The sequence below is a fragment of the Octopus bimaculoides genome, chromosome 25, assembly GCF_046866305.1.
Source record: "Octopus bimaculoides isolate indiv1 chromosome 25, ASM4686630v1, whole genome shotgun sequence".
Lineage (NCBI taxonomy): Eukaryota > Metazoa > Mollusca > Cephalopoda > Octopoda > Octopodidae > Octopus > Octopus bimaculoides.
The window spans coordinates 8,345,974-8,371,194 of record NC_142952.1 but is presented as its reverse complement, the minus strand read 5'-3'; the positions used below and the strand labels follow the sequence as shown (position 1 = coordinate 8,371,194).

Genomic DNA, 25,221 nt, shown 5'->3' with positions numbered 1-25,221 from the left:
ATTAGGAAGGGACGGCAGTTCGGAAAACTAACTCTGATCGTTCTGATAAGAAAAGAACTTCTGAACTTGTTGGTGAAATTCAGGCCATGATTGACAACGAATCCTCCAAATCAAACTCATGAAATAAACAAAGGTTATATGTTTTAAAAGAAGGTAGTGCATGTCACAGAAATGAAAGAAAGAACAAAGAAAAGCACAGCATCCAACAAACAAAAGTGTGGATATATAGAAAATAAAGGAAGAGTCTGCTGATGTTTTTCTTTTCTTGTTTATTAAATCATTAGCAAAATCGAGCCTTTTCGATTCTGTTTTACATTCAAGCTTGTTTACACATAATTCATTTTCTGTAATTCTTCTGTATTCACTGCAATATACAAATGCGTTTCATTTGAATATGAAACATTTTGGTACTTTAGTTTGATGTTATTGGTTCCATACTGACCTATTTGATGGCAGAGGTTTTATAGAAGCAACTGTGAGGTGGCGAACTGGCAGAAACGTTAGCACGCCAGGCGAAGTGCTTAGCAGTATTTCATCTGCCGTTATGCTCTGAGTTCAAATTCTGCCGAGGTCGACTTTGCCTTTCATCCTTTTGGGGTCGATAAATTAAGTACCATTTACACACAGGGGTCGATGTAATCGACCTATACCTTTGTCTGTCCTTGTTTGTTCCCTCTATGTTTAGCCCCTTGTGGGCAATAAAGAAATAAGAAGCAACTGTGAGTCTTCCACACACACAAATAAAAAAGAAACTTTCTCAGACTTATACACACAGATGTAAATAAATGATCAATTTTGAGCAATGGCAAACTCTGTCTACCCACCCAGAAAGGAAAATAATTTGTAATAAATAAACATACAGAATGATTATGAGGGTAATTCCTAATTAGTGACCACAGAGTCTGGTGGGGAAAAAAAAATTGATGGGAAAATAATTTAGTTTCTGTTTTTAAACTAGGAATGCACCAAATGAAGTCTACATTTCCAAAGTAGAATATATGGAAAGTAGCTGATTATTGCTTGGTTAGAAATAGTCATGTGATGTGCAGAATCAATCAAGCTGTAATGAACCAGATGCATGTTTAGATTTAAGCAACAGGAAGTTATTGTAGAAAACTGTGACATAAATTATTCTATATTTATTTCTGGGAATTATTTTTGAGTGATATGGTTACTGCTTTTTATGAATACGTGAATGTCTAATTAAGTGACCATCTTGAGAAAACGATTTACCACAGGTATCACAATGGTATGGCCGCTCTCCTGTATGAGTGCGTATATGATTAGTCAAGTGGTCATTTCGAGAGAATGATTTCCCACAAGTAACACAGCAATATGGCTTTTCTCCTGTATGAATATGTTTGTGTTTAGTTAAATGAACATTTTGGGAGAAAGATTTACCACAAGTAATACACTGATATGGTTTCTCTCCTGTGTGAGTGCGCTTGTGACGAGTTAAATGACGATCGAGAGCAAAACATTTACCACAGACATCACAACTAAATGGCCTGTCTCCTGTATGAATAAGTTTGTGGGTAATTAAATTACTTTCGGAGAATGATTTACCACAAATATCACAACGATATAGTCTGTCACCTGTATGATTAGTACGTTTGTGTTTAATTACAGCACTACTTTGAGAGAATGTCTTACCACAGATGTCACAATAGAATGGCATCTCTCCTGTATGAATACGTTTATGAGGTGTTAAAATGATTAGGCAATAAAAATGATTTTACACAGACATTACACTTGTATGGCTTCTCTCTTGTATGACTGTGTTTATGAATAATAATGTAATCATTCCAAGAGAATGATTTACCACAGACATCACAGTGATATGACTTGTAGATTATATGACTGTTTGTGTCTAGTTAAGTGAGCCATTTGAGATAATGTTTTACCACAAATTTCACAATAATTTGATATTTTATCTTTCTCTTTTGTTATATCAGCAGAAAAATCAATCATTCTACATTGTGTTTTATAATTAAGCTTGCTTTCCATATTTCTATGATCACCACAATAGGCATAGGTTTCTTTTCTTCTTCTCCTTTTGGTATTATATTTCTGCAAATATTCATTCTCCAATGCTTCAAACAAACTGTGATCTTTGTCAATACCTGATGAGGTTGCACACTGACTGATGAATTTCTCCAAGTTTACATCTATTCAACATCTTCCTTTAGTCTTTGAAATATGAGCAATGTTGATGATGTGTCCAAGATACAGACGTATTTCATGTCAATGTCATCATATATTCTGAAATAAAACAGGAATACAAAGATATAGTTAAAAAATCTAAAATTCAGTAATGAATATTTTACTAAGTTTGTACACTAACAAACAATAAGTATAAAATAGACTTTTAGTTGAACAAAGTAACCCTCCGTTTTCAATACTGTGGACTGTGAAATATGTGTATGTATGTATGTGTGTTACACTAGAGTATATGTAAATATATCATCGTCATTTTTGTTTCAGCAATCACTGTCCAATGCTAGCATGGGTCAAGCAGAATTTATTGAGGCACATTTTCGACAGCTGGACGTTCTTCCTTTTACCAACATTTTTTCACATTTTCTATTCAATATAATCTGAATGAAACTAAATATAGTGGATCCATATTTACCCCATGTTTACAATTTCTTTAGGTGAGGGGATGAAAACTATTGAAGAACATGGGTTTTTGAAAGAAGATTTTTTTTAATGAAAGTCATATTGTTTTAGAGTGTGTGTGGGTGGTGGGATATAATTTTAATTGTGAAAACTACGATGAGGGCTGGGATGTTCACGAAATATATTTTGCTCTAAAAATGCGGATTACAGGTTACAGAATATGGAATCTTACTATAACGGGCGTTATGTCCCTCTGTCTGTTTGTACTCTCTTCACGATCAAATGGCTGGACCAATGGTCAAAAGGTTTCACAGGATTATGAAGGAGGTAATCAGGCAGGTTTTTAGCGAAAAAAATATGCAGAAGCATGATTATTTAGTGGATAATGAGGGTAATTGTTCAGTTTATGGGCGTAAAAAAAAAACTAGATAAAAATTAAGGGGGAGATGATTGATAAAAGAAGCAAAGGGAAGTAAGCCAACTTACTTCTTCACTGAATTACGCCATATACGAAATTTTAATTTAGGATGACTTTATTAAGAAATAATTGTGATGGCTTTGGTTCAGAATTAATCGGTTTACGAACAATTACCAATATTGAGTTTTGTATTCATAAATCACCTTTGATTTTTTTTGTTAAAATTCCAGCGACGAGGATTAACTTTGGATTCCACCCCCGCCCTGTATAGTTTGAATTTAGAGGCTTTAGATTTGCGATACAACCTCTTTTTTTTTAAATTTCTCATCGTAGATGGACAGATTACAAAAGATTCTGTTCGCACATTCACAGCAAACAAGGCACAGGGCCAGACTTTAGACTGTGTGGGTGTATTGTTTTGAAAATTTTGTTTCGGATTCCTACGTTTTAGACTTTGGAGATTACGAATATGCAAAAAAAAAAAAAAAAAAATTTTGTAACCCCACCATTTAAAATTTTGAACTTTTCCGAAATCTTTCACCCTATAAGTTTTAAATGGCGGAGATTCCGAATATGCAAGAAACCACGTTTCCAAAATTTTAAATTATTATTTCCCCACTCCATATTCTTAATTTCCATATTCAATAAGCATAGAGATATATGTGTATAAAGAGATAGATAGATATGATTGTCTTCCTGGAGCTGATAACTACAATAACACCGTCTTTTATAGGATTGCCACATTCAGTTGACAAATATATTTTATGAATAAACGGACAAGGATAAATAGACAGACAGATAGTGTATGTGTAATTTACATTAAAATATTATTTACGATTATAAGCACAAGTAAAACTCAAATTCTTTTCACTTTAATGTTTTTGTCTGTATTTAATTTCGATTTGCAATATAGTTCGTCAATTCGCTACGATCTCTTTAAAGTAAAACACAATCGAAAATTTTAATGGGATGGGTTTAAAATTTTTTTTAGCATATTTGTAATCTCCGACATCTAAAACGTAGGAATCTGAAAATTTTTTTTCAAAAAAATGCATTAGCTCCGAAAAATAATTCGAAAAAAAGTTAAAATTTAAAAATTTAGGAGGGGGAGTTAAAAATTTTGAAAAAATGGTTTTTGGTATATTCAGAATCTCCGTCATCGAAAACATAGGAATCCGGCGATCTTTCGGTACGATTACCTAAATATCGGGCTTTTCCGTAAAAAGTGTCTTCGCCGATCTTTACCAAGGATTTTTTTTCGTGCCGGTGTACTTGTAAACATTAACCGAAAGTCCTCTCCCAACCCAGATGATTTCACCCCACCCCACCCCACGTTTTCCGAACCAAAAAATGTGTTTCGTGGCATATTAAGAGGTCACCATAATTCATTCAACGAAAAAAAAAAAAATAAATAAAAATTTCCAATGATTCAGGGATGGGAGTTCCGTTTCCCGCCACATTTTTTCCAAACAAAAATAAGGAGTTTGCGACGCATTAGGTTTTTTATGTCTTAGTGAAAAGCGTTCTCGTGTAGTTCCCAAAATTTACCCAAATCTTAGTCAACTTACCTCTTTTCACAGTAAACCAGAGTCTTGTAACTTTTCACCAAACTACCATAGAACTGATTTCTTTATCAAAGAACTTTACGTGAAGTGTTAAGAACGTCTATGGAGCTCCTAACATCTTTCGCCATACATTCGTATCTCGCCGCAATTTATGTTTTTTAGCCAATTTCGATATATATATCTTTGAGCATATTTAAAATAGAATGATAATTCATTGCTTATTTATTTAGTAAACATTTATGTATATCTTATTTCACCGATGTATAACATATAACCAGTGGTCTACGCGGTTTAAAAAAAGAAATTTCGAAAAAAAAAGTGAAAAATTAGGGAGCGGAGGGTGAAATGAAAAATTTGAAAACGTGCAGTTTTGGCAAAATCGTAATCTCCTATATCAAAAACAGGGATCGGAAGAAATTTTAGAAATAGAAAAAAAATAAATAAAGGGAAATGGGTGGGAGTGCTTTAGTTTCACCTCCACCACCCAGAAATATATACTCTTTTACTTGTTTCAGTCATTTGACTGCGGCCATGCTGGGGCACCACCTTTAGTCGAGCAAATCGACCCCAGAACTTATTCGTTGTAAGCCTAGTACTTATTCTATCGGTCCCTTTTTGCCGAACCGCTAAGTTACGGGGACGTAAACACACCAGCATCGGTTGTCAAGCGAAGTTGGGGGACAAACACAGACACACACACACATATATAAATATATACGACGGGCTTCTTTCAGTTTCCGTCCACCAAATCCACTCACAAGGCTTTGCTCGGCCCGTGGCTATTGTAGAAGACACTTGCCCAAGGTGCCACGCAGTGGGACTGAACCCGAAAACACACGCTGGAATTATCAAAATAATGTTTCAAAATAACATTTTAAATAGAAATAAGCGAGATATTGGGTGAAAAATGAGCAAACCTCATTTGAATATCAGAGAAATATACCTAGTAGATATAGCAAAAAGGTTAGATATGTGTAAATATTGACAGATAATTACGAAATTTGTAATTTTTAAGTGATCTCATATGAGATCACTGGTAGGTAATGGGTTAAAGTGAACAAATACCACGAAGCATTTTGTTCGGTGTATTATCTATTCTGCCAACATGCTGCCTTAATTTTAACGAAAGATAACGTGAGGTTATCTTATACTGAGAAGATGTCATTTTGTTTGTTAGATTTTTTATTTCACTACTTTTCAGGAGGAATTCGAATTACCAAAACACCGCCGACAAGCCACTGGCATCGTTGATTTCAATAACAGCTACTGTTAAGCTGTTATAAAACCATATTATCATATAATCCTACTTTGTGTAATCCCGTATATACAGGCCATATTCTCTCCAGATATAAATAACTAAACATCATCATATATCAGTCTCCCCACTGGCTTTCCATTTCTCAGCCATCAAAGAGTGATTTCCCTTTTAAACCACAAGACTCACTGATCAATAACTTAATCAATAACCTCAGTCTATTGACTTATAAACTCAATAGATGGTGAATACCCAACAAAGAATTATATTATGGTTAGTAATATAGCTGAAATACTTATATTTTCTAATGTGCTGATTTAACATGACGTTTTCTATTAACGATTTATTTAACAGCATGTATTGGAGACGGAATCATCCTCTTTCTGTAATATTTTAAATTTTATATTCTAACGAAAATTTCTCCGGAATCCCGTGTTTTAAACAACACAAAGGAAAACAATTCTGAAAACAAAATTTAAAAAAAAAATTTCAGTTGCTTTTTCTTTTTCGTTTTATAATTTTTGTTATCCTCAGTTCAAAAATATAAAAACTGATCGTGAGTTTAAATTTTCCTTCACTTTTTTCGAAAGAAAAAAATAATCATATATATATATATATTTATATTTCTTTATTGTCTACAGGGGGCTAAACATAGAGGGGACAAACAAGAACAGACAAAGGGATTAAATCGATTACATCGACTCCAGTGCGTAACTGGTACTTATTTTATCGACCTCAAAAGGATGAAAGGCAAAGTCGACCTCGGCGGAATTTGGAAATTCATATATATATATATATATGAATTTTTGTTCTGTGTGTATCAAAAATATCGCTATCAATCTGGAGTAATAATTTGTAGTTTTGAAATCAGTAGTTCTTTGACTGCTATTTCTGAATTCTCAGTATGTTGGAGAAGCAGGTTACTGTCAATCCCTATATATTTATGATTATAAATGATTTTTACCGAAAAGGTTTTTTCATACTGAGCTACCCGGCAAAATTGTTAATTATTAATTTTATTACTAATTGACGATTCCCTGCCCTGCATATCTCTCTCTCTCTCTCTCTCTCTCTCTCTCTCTCTCTCTCTCTCTCTCTCTCTCTCTATATATATATATATATATATATATATATATATATATATATATATATAAGGGTCTGCAAAATTAGTAACCGGGACAAAATGAGTAACTTCTGATTTCTTGTTATTTTCTTCCTTCCTGTTTGAAATGATTTGGGGGAGGTGGGGCAAAATGAGATGTTTTTACTGCATTTTTGACAAAATATATTTTTACAAATATTCACTACTTTACAAAAACTGTATTAGCTACGCAAATGGTCTCCCCCGAATGTATTAAAAGTTTTATAACATAATCTGATCACTATTTCAGAAAATTATCACCATTCTCTTTGAGCATATAAATGACGAATTTATCTGGGGCAGAATGTGTAAGATAAGGTAAATTTGCCTCATCAGTCCTCCAGAAAATTGACTCATTCATACTCATCAATATCCATCCCTAGACATCGGAAAGATCAAAAATGCAAAAACAAATTTAAATATCTAGGACAATAGAAAGAGGATCAGGAGAAAATGACATGATATAAAATTAATGAAACTGACCTACAAAAAAACAAAAAACTCAACATAAAATATTATCTGTAGCTTTTTCACGATCTGCCTGAGTGTCCTCTTTGAGATATATTTGCTCAACATGCAGTTTAAGAGAAGAAAGTATCGCCATTAGATATTACTCATTTTACCCCATTTTAGACATTTTTTTGAATCTTGAAAATTATCAAATTAGACATTAGTGTGGGAAAAAATTGACTTAGAATCCAACAGAGAAAAGAATATTGATTGTTAAACACCCAAAATTATCCACACACACACACACACATATATATATATATATATATAATATTGTGTGATATGATGACAATCCAAGTAAATGTTTACATTTTTATACAATCAACCAAATTGTTGATGTAGGCATAACTGTGTTTAACAAAGTTTGCTTCCCAACCACATGGTTTCAGGTTCAGCTCCACTGTGTGGCACTGTGGAGCAAGTGTCTACCACTATGGTATTAGGCTGACCAAAGCCTTGTGAGTGGGTTTGATGGAGGGAAACTGAAAGAAGCTCATCGTATACATACAGATAGATGTGTGTGCACATATGCAGATGTATGTGTTTATTTCTTGTCTTGGCATCATGTTAGTTGCAAATAAGCAGTACCAGTGGTGTTGTTCGTTTTCATCCTTCCATGAAAACATGTCAGGCTATAAGGCAATATTATTTTACTTGGAAATAAGTGAAGGTTGGCAACATAAAAGCATCCAGCCATAGGAAATCTGCCTCATTGAATTCTATTTGATGCATGGAAAAGTGGATATCAAAACAATGATGATAGTAATGAAGATTTGTACATATTTTGTCTTTGTCTAATGTTAAGTCTTACACTGTCATGTTTTCTTGCTTTACAGTTGTGTTAATTGGACATTCTAATATAACCTGTAGTAGAAGACTATCAACTCTATCAGAACATCTGCTACCAGTTATTTATGGACTCCCTATATTTTCTAGCCTACATAACATCCATTGACATTTATTAAGCTAAATATAGAAGTCTTTTTGTTTACATCAGTGTGAGAAGATTCAACCAGCCTCTGTGGTAAGTAGAAAATATATCTACATAACATATTTTCTGCACATCTAAGCAAAGGCTTGAGATATTGAAAGCAAGAAACTGAACCACAGCTGAGTATATTCACGAATATTTCTCTGCTTTTAAGAATTTCATCAACACTTAACATGGAAGGTGTCAATCACTTGAACACTTCTAAGATAACTGTTTTTGCCAATAAAGATACAGCTTCACAAACGTACAGCGATGAGGAAACCTTGTGTGATGAAATGTTTACAACTAAACGAATATCTTTACACAGAAAGATGTGCAAATATCGTTGTGAGATCTGTAGGAAAATATTCTCCTCAAAACAAGAAGTCTTCACACACAGGAAAACACACAATAAGAAGGAAAAGTCTTGCTACTGTGAGATATGTGGAAAATCTTTTGGTAATAGATCAGATCTTGTTATCCACAAAAATAGTCACAATGAAGAGAAACCATACCACTGTGAAATATGTGGGAAAGCCTTTTTTTCTAACAGTAAATTAACACGACATAAAATAATACACAGCGGAGAAAAACCGTTCCATTGTCAAATATGCGGAAAATCTTTCACACAGAATTCAAATCTTGTCATTCATAAAAGAATACATACGGGGGAAAACCCATTTCACTGTGAAACATGTGGAAAAGCTTTCATTAATAATTCAAGCCTTACAATCCATGTTCGTAGTCACACAGGAGAGAAACCATATTACTGTGAAATGTGTGGTAAATCCTTTGTTGATAACAGCAATTTAACAAGACACAAAAGAATACATACTGGGGAAAAGTTTTTCCATTGTCAAATATGCGGAAAATCTTTCATTGAAAATTCTAAGCTTACAATCCACATACGAAGTCACACTAAAGAAAAACCTTATCAGTGCGAAATCTGTGGAAGATCATTTTCTGTTAACTCCAGTCGTGTTGTCCACAAACGTGTTCACACTGGGTAAGGCTATCTTGTAAAATACTCTTTACTCTTGTTACTCTTTTACTTGTTTCAGTCATTTGACTGCGGCCATGCTGGAGCACCACCTTTAGTCGAGAAAATCGACCCCAGGACTTATTCTTTGTAAGCCTAGTACTTATTCTATCGGTCCCTTTTTGCCGAACTGCTAAGTTACGGGGACCTAAACATACCACCATCGGTTGTCAAGCGATGGTGGTGGGACAAACACACACATATATATATACATATATACGATGGGCTTCTTTCAGTTTCCGTCTACCAAATCCACTCACAAGGCTTTGGTCGGCTCGAGGCTATAGTAGAAGACACTTGCCCAAGGTGCCACGCAGTGGGACTGAACCCGGAACCATGTGGTTGGTAAGCAAGCTACTTACCACACAGCCACTCCTGCGCCTATACGTGGAAAGTTGTTCATCATTATCATCATCATTGTTGTTTAATGTCTATTTTCAATATTGACATTGGTTGGAATGTTTGACAGGGGCTGGTCAGGCCCCAATTGTCTGTTTTGGCATGTTTTTTACCGATGGCTGCCCTTCCTTATGCCAACCACTTTACAGAGTGTGCTGGTTCCTTTTTATGTGTTACCTGCATGAGTGTATTGTAAGTGTCACTGGCACGAATACATTTTATGCAGCACCAGCACTAGTGCATCCTACATGGCACCGGCATGAGTATTTTACGTCGCACCGACACCAGCTGGGAGAGGGTGTGGGGGCATGGCCATAAAGGATATTAATAGTAATAATCTAACAAACATGAAAGAACACACATTGGAGAAAAACTGTTTTACTTTGGAATATATGGGAAATCTTTTGTTAATGAGAGTAATTTAAGAAAACAGAAAAGAATATACATAGTAAAAAAATTGTCTTGTCTCTTATTTCTTTACTGCCCACAAGGGGGCTACATACAGAGGGGACAAACAAGGACAGACAAACAGATTAATTTGATTATATTGACCCCAGTGCATAACTGGTACTTATTTAATCGACCCCGAAAGGATGAAAGACAAAGTCGTCCTCGGCGGAATTTGAACTCGGAACGTAAAGACAGACGAAATACCACTAAGCATTTTGCCCGGCGTGCTAACGTTTCTGCCAGTTCACCGCCTTAAAAAAAAAAAAAAAATTGTCTTGTGAAATATTGGGAAACTTTTTTTTTTATCAATAATAGTAATTTAACAAAGTACAAAAGAATACACAATAGCAAATAAAACCATTTCACTATAAAATATGTTGAAAATCTTCCATTAGCCCTTTAGCATTTAATCCAGCTATATCTGGCCCGAATATTCTACCAGTTTTATGCTTTAACTGGCCAGATCCATCTTCTCACACCTGCCCTATAATGCCAGTCTAAAAATATACAAACACACCATTGAAATCTTGAAGCTATAAGATAATGCGTGATCAATTCAAAACAATGCAAATATATTTGCATTACATTTGTCAAAGAAATCTGAGTGGTAAAAAGTTAATAATTCAAACCTTGTTCTCCATTTATGTAGAAAAAAAAAAATAAAGTAAAAATCCTCTCATTGCGAATTTTATGCAAAATCATTTGTCACAATAATTTTTGCAAACTACAAAAGAATACTTAATAGAAATAGACCCATCTACTGAGAAATATGAGGGGAAATCATTTGATACTGAGAGCAATTTAACTAAATATAAATGAATATACACTGGAGAAAACCTTACCATTTTGAAATATGTTGAAATCATCTTTCAGTAACAGCCACCCAACACACAAACAACTATACACTGGAGAGAAGACTTTTCACAGTAAAACCTGAGAAATCCTTCTTCAAATTCCAACTTGGTCCACCAAAGCATATGCTTTATAGATCAGTAAAACCTGAGAAATCCTTCTTCAAATTCCAACTTGGTCCACCAAAGAGTTTGCTTTATAGATCAGTAAAACCTGAGAAAACCTTCTTCAAAATTCAAACTTGGTCCACCAAAGAGTTTGCTTTATAGATCAGTAAAACCTGAGAAATCCTTCTTCAAATTCCAACTTGGTCCACCAAAGAGTTTGCTTTATAGATCAGTAAAACCTGAGAAATCCTTCTTCAAAATTCAAACTCGGTCCACCAAAGAGTTTGCTTTATAGATCAGTAAAACCTGAGAAATCCTTCTTCAAATTCCAACTCGGTCCACCAAAGAGTTTGCTTTATAGATCAGTAAAACCTGAGAAAACCTTCTTCAAAATTCCAACTCGGTCCACCAAAGAGTTTGCTTTATAGATCAGTAAAACCTGAGAAATCCTTCTTCAAAATTCCAACTCGGTCCACCAAAGAGTTTGCTTTATAGATCAGTAAAACCTGAGAAATCCTTCTTCAAAATTCCAACTCGGTCCACCAAAGAGTTTGCTTTATAGATCAGTAAAACCTGAGAAATCCTTCTTCAAATTCCAACTTGGTCCACCAAAGAGTTTGCTTTATAGATCAGTAAAACCTGAGAAATCCTTCTTCAAATTCCAACTTGGTCCACCAAAGAGTTTGCTTTATAGATCAGTAAAACCTGAGAAATCCTTCTTCAAATTCCAACTTGGTCCACCAAAGAGTTTGCTTTATAGATCAGTAAAACCTGAGAAATCCTTCTTCAAATTCCAACTCGGTCCACCAAAGAGTTTGCTTTATAGATCAGTAAAACCTGAGAAATCCTTCTTCAAATTCCAACTCGGTCCACCAAAGAGTTTGCTTTATAGATCAGTAAAACCTGAGAAATCCTTCTTCAAATTCCAACTCGGTCCACCAAAGAGTTTGCTTTATAGATCAGTAAAACCTGAGAAATCCTTCTTCAAATTCCAACTTGGTCCACCAAAGAGTTTGCTTTATAGATCAGTAAAACCTGAGAAATCCTTCTTCAAATTCCAACTTGGTCCACCAAAGAGTTTGCTTTATAGATCAGTAAAACCTGAGAAATCCTTCTTCAAAATTCCAACTCGGTCCACCAAAGAGTTTGCTTTATAGATCAGTAAAACCTGAGAAATCCTTCTTCAAATTACAACTTGGTCCACCAAAGAGTTTGCTTTATAGATCAGTAAAACCTGAGAAATCCTTCTTCAAATTCCAACTTGGTCCACCAAAGAGTTTGCTTTATAGATCAGTAAAACCTGAGAAATCCTTCTTCAAAATTCAAACTCGGTCCACCAAAGAGTTTGCTTTAAAGATCTTTTATCATGGTGAATTCGATTGGAATCATTCTCTTTGACATCTCATCTTGTAGTCTACAAATGTGTTCTTAGTTGCAAAAAAACCCTCTTCACTGAATTCTTTGGGAAATCTTTAATTATGGATTGTAAACTTCAAGTTTGTAATGAATAAAGACTGGACAGATAAATTCAATAGCGTGAGACATATAAGTGAATCATTCAGTGTAAAATAAGACTATACTTACAGTCTACAACTGAATACAGACTGGACATCTCTTGTATGTAATATAATGGAAATTATTCATAGGCTTCAGGTCTCATAATCCTGGATAAAAATCTATTCACTAAAGTACTTTAAAAATAAAGAGGTAAAATATTATGAAATGAAATTTGTTGGAAATTATGTTCTCATTCAAAACTCATGTTATTAACCATAAATATATGTAGGGATGCTGACATGACTGTGGTTAAGGAGTTTGCTTCCCAAACACTTGGTTCCAGGTTCAGTCTCACTGTGTGGCACCTTGGGTGTTTTCTATTATAGCCTGAGGCTGCCCAAATCATTGTAAGTGAATTTGGTGGGCAGAAACTAAAAGAAGCCTGTTTTATGCGCGCGTGTGTGTGTGTGAGTTGGTGTAGCCTTGTCTTTCTTTCTTTCTTTCTTTCTTTGTATAACGATTCGTTCTTTCAACTTGTTAAAAATATATTCTGTATCTATGAAACTCTCTCTCTCTCTCTCTCTCTCCCCCTCTCTCTCCCCCTCTCTATCTCTCCCTCCCTCTCTCTCTCTTTGTTTATCGGTCACCGACTATCGCTTTCTTCTGTTTCTATGAAACTTCCTCTCTCGTCAATGGTTATGCAAAGCAGAAAGGCTCACCGTACCGTCTTCCCCAGTCATTCCCCATCCCTCCTTTTCAGAAAAGGCCGATTAGATGTAAACAAAAGCATGTGCTTCAGTTGACAAGAATTATAATTACAGCGAAGGATAGCCACATACGGGGACAAAAAAAAGTATACACGGTAAACATTAAAAGAAGTAAAGTATATAGCATACGACAGTAAGAGAAGAACAAAAGGTGATAATAATATATTAAAACAAGGTGTCATAATATTGCAAATATGCTGACGCGTACTGTATACATCGAAACTGTGGCGAAAAACAAAAATACAATTTCCCAACCTCATTGTAACAGAATACGAAATGACGGCCAAAGATGTTGGAGATTAGTTTTATGGTAGTTGGGAGAAAAGATACAACACACTGATTCACTGCTTACACTTGGAAACGGTCAGTTGACAAAGGTTTGTTTTACTGAAATAATATGTTTAATTAGTTAGGTTTCATATAGAGCAGTTGTCTATATTTTTGCAGCACGGATGAAGTGATCACGCGCAGAAGAAAACGCAATAAAGTGCATCATATATAATCGAATGATTATAATACTACACACACACACACACACACATATCTTTATGTATTATGTATATATATGAAATATAAATGTGTGTGAGTCTGTGTGTATGTATGTATATCTATATATATATATATACGCACACACGTTATAGAACATGGCTCTATAAAGAACTGTCACTACATTTTAACTACAGAAAATCGAATTTTCCAGCTGGTTAACGATACAACCTTTGTCCGATATATTGTCAATAAGGGAGCGAATCACAGCCCTCCGTTTTGGCAAGTAGTCTATTGTTTCTGGGTCTTTATTCTTCTTCGGTACTGGGCACCTGCCTATAGAGAGACATAAGTAGTAGCAATACTAGACTGTAATGTGTTTGTTTTCTTTCTTTGCCACTATAACATGGCTGTTCTATAAAGAACTATGTTACTACATTTTAACACAGGAAACTACAAAAACACCCTACAGTCTGCGCTTGTCAGTGCTTTAGAAAGTAAATTGAAAAATTATTTCCGTGCGGCCCAGTTCCAAATGATACACGGCCCGGTTCTGGAATACCCTGACTCGTAACATACAGTTTAGAAGTCAGGATATTCTTATGCTATAGAAGTGAGAAAATCTAACACCAATGAAGAACGATATTTCCGTGTCCTTACATTTACGTAGACGGTAATACTTCCGAAATGAAATTTTAATCTTTATATTTGTCATTCCAGAGTCGAATGTTACATGCAATATTAGTGAAATTATAGATTTAGTGAACATCATAAATAGTAGTCAGGTATTTGGGAGTCAAATTATCGATATTTTCTTCATCACAGTGGCTTAGCAAAATTTTAAAAACTATTTAGTTCATTTATGCGATAAAAGTCGAATCTCTCTCTCTCTTTTCTTTTTGTTAATCGCATGGTTTTGGAAGAACTTTTTGGGGTCATTACTTTATTTGTCCAACCTCCCGTGGTTTTGAACTGTCCGCTCAATCTCCTGTGATGCGTTGATGGCTGCTGACATCCAAATAACCAAAACAAACCGTAACGTCATAATCTTACACAGGTCAATCCCGCAGAATTCTATCTTTTTCATGCCACACCTATATCAGATATCAGTAGTTGTAAGTTTCATACATAATGACATTGTTACTGAAATATGAAATTAATGAACGTTGAATATAATTACATATATTATAACTAATGAAATATTTCGCGTAATGTAAGAGAAATGAGTTAATAATTGTTTGGTCTGTGTTGTGGCTCCAGTTTTTTTTTTTTTTTGTGCTCGCTCCCACTAAATTTAGAAGCACGTACGGCACTACATAGTCCAAAGTTTGCGATTGTTTAGATTTAAGATTGAATAAGGAGGAAGGAGTGTTTTCTACTGTAGCTTCATGCTGACCAAGCCCTTGTGTATGGATTTGGTAGATAGAGGACTCTGATGCTATCAGAATGGCGAAACTGTTAATAGGTGTAAATTACATAAGTTGGACCTAGGGTAAATAATGGACACACGAGAAGTGAAATGAGATCCCGGGTGAGCTGTCAGAGAAGGTAGATTTCATATGCACTAGGGCAATAAGCATTCAAAAGGATCAATATACAGTTTGAGACCCGTTAACGAAAACAAAAAGAACTCCAGCCTACTGGGGGTAAAAAAAAAAAATGTGTAGAAAATGAATATGAAAAAATAAAAATTTGCGCAAACGAACGGGGAGGACTTTCGGAAAATTCACAAGATCCGATTTTTCCCTTTATAACTTTATAACTTTCAGGAAAATGGATATATATATTGATGAAATTTTATAGAAATACCGTTCAAATCGTACAGATTACGATTATAAAGAAATTTCTGGGGAAAATGTTTTCCGAAAGGGTGGGGAGAGGATTTCGGAAAATTCACACGATCCATTTTTTCCCCCTCTTAACTTTCAAGAAAATTGATATCTTTTAATGAAATTTTACAGAAGCACCTTTCAAACAGCATAGATCACGATTATAAGGAAATTTGTGGGGAAAATGCTTTCTGAAGAGGTGGGGAAAGGACTGGCGGAAAGTTCGCAAGGTCCGTTTTTTTCCCCCTTTCGGTATTAGTGCACGGTTACCAAAATAAAATAAAAAAATAAAACTGTCTACTAGGTGTAAAAGTAACTGAAAGCTTTTGTTATATAGGGGACGAAAATAGCAGGAGAAGTGGGTGTACCAAAAGTGTCATACCAAGAATAAAAAAAAGGTTTGGAAAAAGTTCAAGAAGCTATTACTTCTGCAAGTAACAAAGGACTTCTTTCTCAGAGTGAAAGATATTGCGATATGCATTGCTTTAGGGCAATGAAACATAAAGCAATACACTATTGAAAGGAAGATGATTATAATATCTACATAGTCTACTGTAGAGGCTCTCTACTTGGGCATGTTGTAAGGGGCAGTGAGGTAACATAATTGACGCACTAAATTTTACCTATTTTATGATATTTCTGTTTGTCATTGCATTACTTAGCCTGTTGGTAATGATTTGACATAATTAGAGAAAAAGAGAGAGAAAGAAAAGAGGTACAGTACATTGTTCAGTTAAAAGTTAATTTTATATCTAGTTTCTTAGTGTAGAAACATAGCAAAATATTCATTGCTGAATTTCAGCATTTTTTAACTACGTTTTTTATTGTTTTATTTCAGAATATGAGATGACATAGGCATAAAATACTTTTGTCTGTATTTCAGATGTTTCATCATTATTGCTTGTTTTTCAAAGACTAAAGGAAGCTGTTAAACAGGACAGATGTAAACTTGGAGAAATTTACCAATTAGCTTGCAACATCGTCAGGTATTGGTAAAAATCACAGTTCGTTGAAGTATAGGAGAATATATATTTGTAGAAATAAAATATCAAAAGGAAAAGAAGAAAAAAACATCTGTATATTTTGATGAGCATAGAAATATGGAAAAAAAGCTTAATTATAAAACACAATGTAAAAAGATTGGTTTTTCTGAAACAGCTCACTTAAGGAGTCATAAATATACTCAAACAAGTGAAAAATCACACTGTGATATCTGTGGAAAATTATTCAATCGAAAGAATATTGCAGTTCATAAACGCAGCCACACAGGAGAGAAACCATATCAGTGTGATATCTGTGGTAAGACATTCTCTCAAAGTTGCGCTGTAATTAAACACAAACGTACTCATACAGGTGACAAACCATATCGTTGTGATATCTGTGGTAAATCATTCTCTGAAAGTCATAATTTAAGTAGACACAAACGTGTTCATACAGGAGAGAAGCCATTTTGCTGTCAAATTTGTGGTACATCTTTTACGCTAAATCATCATTTAACTCGTCACAAACACACTCACACAGGAGGTAAACCATATCAGTGTGTTACCTGTGGTAAATCTTTCTCTCAAAATGTTCACTTAACTAAACACAAACGTATTCATACAGGAGAAAAGCCGTATTGCTGTGTTACATGTGGTAAATCATTCTCTCGCAATGATCAATTAACAAATCATATACGCACTCATACAGGAGAGCGGCCATACCATTGTGATACCTGTGGTAAATCATTTTCTGAAAATAGTTCCTTAATTAAACATTCGCATATTCATCACTCGAAACTCATTCCTTGAAATGAATATAAAATGATTTATGTCAATAATATATTTTTTTTACACACAAAAGGAGATATAATAGTGTATAATAACAGAATCCCCACACAGTATTTTCTCTAACCACACGTACAAGTAAAACATACATTTGGCTTATTGCAGCTGAATTGATTCTGCACATCACATGACTGCTTCATCATCATTGTCATCATCATCGTTTAATGTCCGCTTTCCATGTTAGCATGAGTTGGACGATTTGACTGAGGACTGGCAAGCCAGAAGGCTGCACCTTGTGGGGGTCAATAAAATAAATATCTGCTGAGCCCTGGGGTCGATGTAATCGATTTATTCCCTCTTCTGAAATTGCTGGTTTTGTGCCAAAATGTGAAATGGATATTTAAAGAATTTTTGTAAAGTATAAAATTTGATTGTTATTTTATGAATTCAGTTTAATGTGAAATGTAAATTATTACAATTAAAATCTCTTTGAACTATTTCTATGTTAGATTTTGTTTAATGTGACTGCATGGGATAAGAATTCTTCTATATTGAGTAAGCATCATTTTAGCATCCACTTTCTCATGGCTGCATAGGTCAGACAGAATTTAGTGAGGTAGATTTTCTACAGCTGGATGCTCTACCTGTCTTCCATCCTCACTATTTCCAAGCAAGTTTGTAATTCTCCATGGTTGTCTATATTTTTATGGATGACTGGAAATGAGAGACGCTGCTTGTATGATGGTCAGCTAAATTTATAACTATCACATGATTTCGAGACAAGGACATGGATACACACACCCATTATTCATTTTTAGGCGTGAAAATGCTTATTTTACCACAGAAATAAGTAAAATAAAAAAGAAACATAAATGCATATCAGCTTCAGAAGCCTGTGATATAAATTTACATATACTAGCCAGAAAAATCTGTGATGTACTGAGGGTACAATAGGTGAACCACGATATGGTGAGTGGTTACTGTACATGTGTGGAGGTGCAATGGCCTAATGGTTAGGGCAGCGGACTCGCGGTCATAGGATCGCGATTTCGATTCCCAGACCGGGCGTTGTGAGTGTTTATTGAGTGAAAACACCTAAAGCTCCACGAGGCTCCGGCAGGGGATGGTAGCGAATCCTGCTGTACTCTTTCACCACAACTTTCTCTTACTTCCTGTTTCTGTTGTACCTGTATTTCAAAGGCCCAGTCTTGTCACACTTTGTTACGCTGAATCTTCCCCGAGAACTACGTTAAGGGTACACGTGTCTGTGGAGTGCTCAGCCACTTGCACGTTAATTTCACGAGCAGGCTGTTTCCGTTGATCGGATCAACTGGAACCCTCGACGTCGTAAGCGATGGAGTTCCAATACACACACTGTACATGCATTATGTATGGGCTTCTTCCAGTTACCGTCTACCAAATCCACTCACAAGGCTTTGGTCAGCCCAAGACTGCAGTAGAAGACACATGCCCAGTGTATCCTGTAATGGGACTAAGCCTGAAACTATGTGGTTGGGAAGCAAGCATCTTAATTGCACAGAAATACCTGCTACATTGTCTTCATACATCGAGTAGTGATTAAATTGACTTTCACAGCATCAAGAATTAATTCTGCACATGCATTTCTGTTAGACGCTGTGCATTGTCATATTTTATAGTCGTCTCTACATCTTCGCTTTTCACTCCGTAGGACTTAGAGACACAAATCATAGGAGAGAGTTTCCAGCTCAGCAAGTTGTGTATGCACCACTGCAGGAACTACAAAAATGTATAGAAATGCTTCTAATTTTCTCTTGAGAAAATAAAGCTGTGTGTGTGTGTTTGCTTCTGTTTATGGCCATCAATGCAAGGGAGATAACCAACTTCCTAGCACGGGAAATTTCAAATTAATGACGAAAAGGAAGATGCATAGAATTCACATGTGTTACAAAGTTCTTGGAATTTCAAGCTGTATAATCTTTCAGGAAGAGATATTGATAACATCATTGTGACCAGACATGTTTCTGCTATCCAGGAGCACAAAAACAATCATTGTCACTAAATGCACAGGCCCCTGGGTGGGTAGACTGGACATTTCTCACTGAGAGGGGAAATGTGTGTAGGGATTAATGATTTAACATATATATCGTTTCAGTCATTTGACTACGGCCATGCTGGGGCACTGCTTTGAAGAGTTTTAATCGAACAAATCTAGCCTGGGATTTATTTTTAAAAAAATCCTTGGTTTCTTTTGTCGAACGACGAAATTACAGGGATGTAAATACACCAACACGGGTTGCCAAGCGGTGGCGGGACACAAATACATACACACATACGCACATGACGGGGCTTCTTTCAGTTTCTATCTGTTAAGTTCACTCACAAAGCTTTGGTCAGCCCGAGACTATTATTGAAGCTACTTGCCCAGGGTGTCATGCAGTGGGACTGAACCTGGAACTGTGTGGTTGGGAAGTAAGCTCCTTACTACACAACTACGCAATTACATATCTCCTTCTTGGCTTGGCTTTGTGAAATCCTTTTAAACGTGTTCAATGGTGCAAGGGACATAAATCATTTCGTATGGTTATTTCTTATTAAATGTCTTTATACAATTATAAACGAATGATTTTTGTATTGAAAGGGCATATGGCGTAGTGGTTAAGAGCGCGGGCTTCTAACCCCAAGATTCCGAGTTCGATTCCAAGCAGTGACCTGAACACTAATAATTATAATAATAATAATAACAACATCGAAAAATACCTTAGGAATGAGAACCCAGGTTCGAAATTTCCCCAAGACACCTGAAGAAGGCTGGAGGGTATACCAGCCGAAAAGTTGTGTTAACAACAAACAAGATGAGAACAAATACCCATCGAATGTAAATAATGAATGGTTTTTGTCTTCGTTGCCGTTCAGAATTGCAAGGTTCCTATATTTCTGGGTGTTTTATTTTGCAGCATTCTCTCTTTTAATAGAGACAGGTTACGTACTGTTTGTGTCTCTGTGAATCACCCAGACTCATGATGTGGATGTGACCTGGTCATTTTTATCCTATTCAAGGCATGATTCAGTTCAACGACAATTAAATGTTTCCCAGCGATACCAGTCCTTTTATTTTATTTTATTCATCCGTGACTATATATTAGTCACGGATGAATAAAATAAAAAAAAAAAAAAATTATATTAAATAAAGAAAAACGCTGCAGTTGAACTTACGAGATGTCTAGCTGTTTTTTCTAGCGACGAAAATTGGCCGCATAGAGGTTTCCCTCGTAACCTCAAGCAGAATATTCGCAGGAAGTCTTTTATGCTGGTGTGTTTGTTTTTGTTATTTTGAGCTGTGAAATGAGAGTGGATATCTGGATTTTTCTTTCTGTGGAAATAGAAAATAATTTTGATAATACTAGTTAAACGAGTTGAAAAAATAATCGATGAGAAGCAATTCCTTCTATATGATTGAAGAGTTATTTCCCGTAGACTTGAGGTGAACTATACATTGGCGATAACTAACCCCCACCTACTTGCAGGAGCTATTTAAAAATATGCTTTCTTCGCAGGTTTGTCCCCTTGGTAATTTTGGTAAGGGCTTTGTCGTGCTTCTACTAGTACCTATCTTTTCCTAGTTCCGTTGGACATTAGTCAATTTGTGGCTTAGAGTGCAGAATTGCTCCACACTGTTTTCCTGATGGATCATTTTCTTTGTCCCAGCTTTTAAGATTGTATCGAGTTGGCAAGAGGTCTGCCACAGCACACAGGAGGAAGGACAACTTTTTCTTGATGGGACTAAAGTTATTGCAGGTATGTCACAGGCGCAACGTTTCGTCTCTTATGCAACGAGGGCTGAATAAACTTTCGTCTCAACCACAACCGTCTTGAGCTGCTCACAGTTATCATGGCGATCTTCCTCGCGGCTTTCTTCAGTTGTTTGTGTTGCAAACCAATTTTTGGAAGCAACAGCGGGTTGCCTTTTGCTTAGAAATTATAGCAGCCGATTTCAATTGGGAATGAAATGAGGTTGCATATCATCCTTTCACTATTAAGTGTGTCAGTGTGTCCTTCCAGTACTCTGTGAGTTCAACCACTTACGGTTTTTGTTCTGGGTAGAAGAACCATGTCTAGTTGGCGCGAGATTATTGCTCTCTCTTTCGGAACGACGAATCATGAAGATCCACTTATATTTCGCAGAGGCAAAATAGAAAACAAGTCTCCTACGGCTGCTTTTGCCTTAGGTGTTTTATCACCATCTCTGAAGAACTTGATGCTTTGAGTGGCGATGTTTGCTGTTTGCTGGCCTTAACTCTCTGAAGGTTCATCCACATGATTGATTTTAGTAAGGGCCTTGTCATACTTCCACTTGTATTTACATTTTCCTAGTGCCTTTGGACATTAGTCAAATTGTGGTTCAGAGTACAGAATTGCTCCACACTGCTTCCCTGATGGGTCGTCTTCTTTGCCCCACATTTTAAGTTTTTTGTGGGGTTGGCAAGAAGTCTGCCACAACACACAGGAAGAAGGACAACTTTCAATATTGTAGCGCTCCCTTCAGAACAGTAGTCACTCAAGTACTGGGTTTACTCGATCCATTTCTTCTGGCAAGCAACACCAACCGCTTTTACATGATGACCTCTATCTAATGGTTGTCGGACCCTCTGCACAATGCACCCTCTCTTATCTATGGCACAAAATTTCTCCGACTCTTGGTGCTGGTGTTGCCAAATCGTAGCCATTCTTGACAGACCATTATAACGATTCCCTGCTGTGACCAGTATATTTCTCGTTCCTAGAACTTCCACTTCCTGCGCCCTATATGCCTTTGATGGCGGGTTTGACTTTGTTACCCTCGGGTACTATCAGTTTTCTGACTGTTCTAATTTAATGGCTTTTGCATTCTTCCACCATTAATGCAATTGGTGAGCGGAGCTTGGAGGTTATACTGTAGAATTTGACCGAGTTGAAAGTTGGAGAAATACTCCGTCGTCTTTGCACGAATGTATTGCACAATCTCTACATTGTTTGTGCACGTGTCATGGAGAAGACCTATAACAGGATTGGCCATTAAAGTTTGGGTATGATGTTGAAGAAGCAGCACATTAAAAAAAAAGTGGTTCGCAACCGGGGCCCATATGGCCCTGGGTGTGTGTGAGGGGTCCATGCAAAATTTTGTTGTTAAAATTTATGTAAAATAAATTGTTCATACTTCCACAGTATCTAATTTGTTTTGTACAATTCCTAATAATGTTTAATTATAAGAATACAATAGGGTTTCTTTTATATACATCGAATTGTTGTTATGGAGGTCTAGTAGAGAAAAATAGGAATCAAAGGGATCCATAGGCGAAAAATGGTTGAGAATCATCCGAACCAGTGCCTATTGTGAACTTTTATGAGTCAGATGTTTAGTTGTGTCCTAGGATTTTTAACATTACCATTCTTCTTCAGAATGCTGTCATAATTCATTACAAGGCACTGGATTCTTTTTTCTTTGGATAATTTTTTATTTCCTTATTGCCCATAGGGAGCTAAACATACAGGGGACAAACAAGGACAGACAAGGGGATTAAGTCGATTACATCAACCCCAGTGATTAACTGGTACTTATTTGATCGACCCCGAAAGGATGAAAGGCAAAGTTGACCTCGGCGGAATTTGAACTTAGAACGTAACGGTCGACGAAATACCGCAAAGCATTTCGCCCGGCGTGCTAACGTTTCTGCCAGGCTGTATGTGTGTGTGGCTATCATACTTCTTTTGCAAGTGTCCCGAGGAGACAGTGAGATGTCTCCTGGTGTTTGTGAAAGCACAGAAGAGCTCTTCAGCAGGGTTAATGAATGTAACCGCTCCTACGACCTGACAGAATGTATGGGAAGCAGTATGGATGTGGTATCACTCTACCCATCTATCGGTATTGACCTTGCTGTAGAAAGATATGTGGAATTTATCTCCGAGAACGAGGTAGTCTTCTGTGAGGTGAACACGATGGAAATGGGCCTCCCCCTGAAGCCCATTTACGATCGAGAATACTTGGATTACTACGACCTAAGTAGATTCTGTCCCACTAGGTCAGAATGCGGTAGACCAACCACAATCACATCAACAGCTAGGAAAACCACCGCACATGCAGTGGGTGAAAGTTTAAAGCCCACCCTACAGCACCATATAGTTGAATTCAATGAGGAGCTATATATACAAGTTCAAGGAACAGCCATCTGTGTCAGTGTGGCTGGGGACGTAGCGGGCCTATTCATGATCTGGTGAGACAGAAAACTGAAATAAGCTTTTGAGAAGCACTCAGTAGCAATCAGGTTGTCGTCTTTTTCTTCACCTCTTCCACATCTGCAAATTCCGTAGCACCAGCTTTCATCACCAGTGATGGCCTTAGATAAAAAGTCCGGATCAACTTCCAACGGTTCTTTCAGTTCACGACATACATTCAGTGGTGGCTGATTTTGATCTTCCGCATCTATTTTCATTCGAAATTTCTCTCCTAAAATTCGATGGCAGGAGGTTCAGGACACATCGGTCATATCAACACGTTCATCAGTTGTTCGGTGACTGGCCTTCAAGATCACTTCATGAATTTTCATGATGTTTTTCATTCGTTCGGGAGGTCGACAGTCGTCCTGAACGAGGTTGATCTTCAAGCGATAAGTGACCGTTCCTAAAGCATGGAAACCACTTGTAAACTTGTATTATGATCATGACAGCGTGCTTGTAAGCTGTTTGAAGCGTGATAACCATCTCGGCCGCTGTTTTCCACAGCAGAAAACAGAATTTCACGGAAGCACGCCGTTCCTTCATTTCAACCATCGCAAAAATCGACGAACAGGGGAGAAGCACTACAAAACAGAAGGCACACTACGTGGCAGTGGGATCGCACATCGTAACGCCGGTCGGCAGATTGATGCCTGAGGGTCGCACCAAGTGGCTTCTTGCGGCGGAAGCCTGAACTACAACGGGCTTGTCTCATAGAGAACATTTCCGGTTACATTTGGGTACCTCCTCGTATGTCCTGTGTATCACATATGATACACAAGACAGGTAGCGGGTTAAAATTGATTTCTTTTCAAATCAGTGTAATGCAAAAGATTTGAAAGAGAAACAAGAAAGACAAAGTAACAGTTTACCTTGAGGTAAAGAGTAAGACGTTGTTTTGTCTTCCTCTCGATTGCATTCCTTTATTTCTACTTTGCATTGTACTGGCTTTTGAAACAAAACAGCCTTAACAATTCAAGCACACAATGGCTTCATTAAAACCGTGCTAAAGTAACGTATCTATGTATGTGTGTATGTATATATGTATGTCTGTGTGTGTGTGTGTGTGTGTGTCTGTATGCGTGTGTGTATATGCATGTGTACTCATGTATGTATAATGTGTGTGTGTGTGTGTATGTGTGGATGCATGAATATATAAGTGTATGAATGCATGTATGTTTGTATGTTTGTATGTATGTATTTATGGATGTAGGTATTTATCTTTGTATGTGTTTTCAAAATTAACGACAAAAACAATAGGCAAATATATATATATATATACGCACTTACATACATACATACATACATACACACAGATAT

The 25,221-nt window shown here is 36.3% G+C and overlaps 3 protein-coding genes, 1 long non-coding RNA gene and 1 other non-coding gene across 7 annotated transcripts in view; 2 read left to right on the top strand and 3 right to left on the bottom strand.

Moving 5' to 3' along the window:
- Window positions 1-254: 254 nt before the first annotated feature.
- Window positions 255-4,691, bottom strand: LOC149131068 (uncharacterized). Of its 2 annotated transcripts, none has more exons than XM_089341967.1 (2): window positions 4,237-4,691; window positions 255-2,262 (listed from the first exon to the last, which is right to left on the bottom strand). In XM_089341967.1, exon 2 carries the CDS (start codon window positions 1,676-1,678, stop codon window positions 1,172-1,174), a length of 507 nt encoding a protein of 168 aa, XP_089198093.1. In that variant the 5' UTR covers window positions 1,679-2,262; window positions 4,237-4,691; the 3' UTR covers window positions 255-1,171. The 2 variants fall into 2 exon arrangements, with proteins under 2 accessions (XP_089198093.1, XP_089198092.1); XM_089341966.1 differs by having other exon boundaries at window positions 4,606-4,691.
- Window positions 4,692-5,118: 427 nt separating this feature from the next.
- LOC149131067 (uncharacterized) lies at window positions 5,119-13,053 on the top strand. The gene is made up of 2 exons (XM_014913456.3): window positions 5,119-6,130; window positions 8,345-13,053. The coding sequence occupies exon 2, from the start codon at window positions 8,673-8,675 to the stop codon at window positions 9,486-9,488; it is 816 nt and encodes a 271-aa protein (XP_014768942.1). The 5' UTR covers window positions 5,119-6,130; window positions 8,345-8,672; the 3' UTR covers window positions 9,489-13,053.
- LOC149131065 (uncharacterized) overlaps window positions 12,910-25,221 on the bottom strand; it is a 14,262-nt gene continuing 1,950 nt past the window's right edge. The window contains exons 2-3 of the long non-coding RNA XR_016238368.1: window positions 20,866-21,022; window positions 12,910-13,016 (exon numbers count right to left, since the gene is read on the bottom strand). This is a non-coding gene — a long non-coding RNA (uncharacterized LOC149131065). The remainder of the gene's footprint in view (window positions 13,017-20,865; window positions 21,023-25,221) is intronic.
- Window positions 13,231-18,167, top strand: LOC106868271 (uncharacterized). Of its 2 annotated transcripts, none has more exons than XM_014913461.3 (2): window positions 13,231-13,952; window positions 16,788-18,167. In XM_014913461.3, exon 2 carries the CDS (start codon window positions 17,005-17,007, stop codon window positions 17,692-17,694), a length of 690 nt encoding a protein of 229 aa, XP_014768947.1. In that variant the 5' UTR covers window positions 13,231-13,952; window positions 16,788-17,004; the 3' UTR covers window positions 17,695-18,167. The 2 variants fall into 2 exon arrangements, with proteins under 2 accessions (XP_014768947.1, XP_014768945.1); XM_014913459.3 differs by having other exon boundaries at window positions 13,231-13,966.
- On the bottom strand, window positions 19,585-19,661 carry LOC149131066 (small nucleolar RNA SNORD36). Its single transcript, XR_016238475.1, has one exon. It is a non-coding gene; the product is annotated as a small nucleolar RNA SNORD36 (small nucleolar RNA).

Coding starts and splice junctions, on each gene's coding strand:
- LOC149131068 (XM_089341967.1), bottom strand. CDS start 1,678: ATGCCATTCTATTGTGACATCTGTGGTAAGACATTCTCTCAAAGTAGT.
- LOC106868271 (XM_014913461.3), top strand. CDS start 17,005: ATGGAAAAAAAGCTTAATTATAAAACACAATGTAAAAAGATTGGTTTT.
- LOC149131067 (XM_014913456.3), top strand. CDS start 8,673: ATGGAAGGTGTCAATCACTTGAACACTTCTAAGATAACTGTTTTTGCC.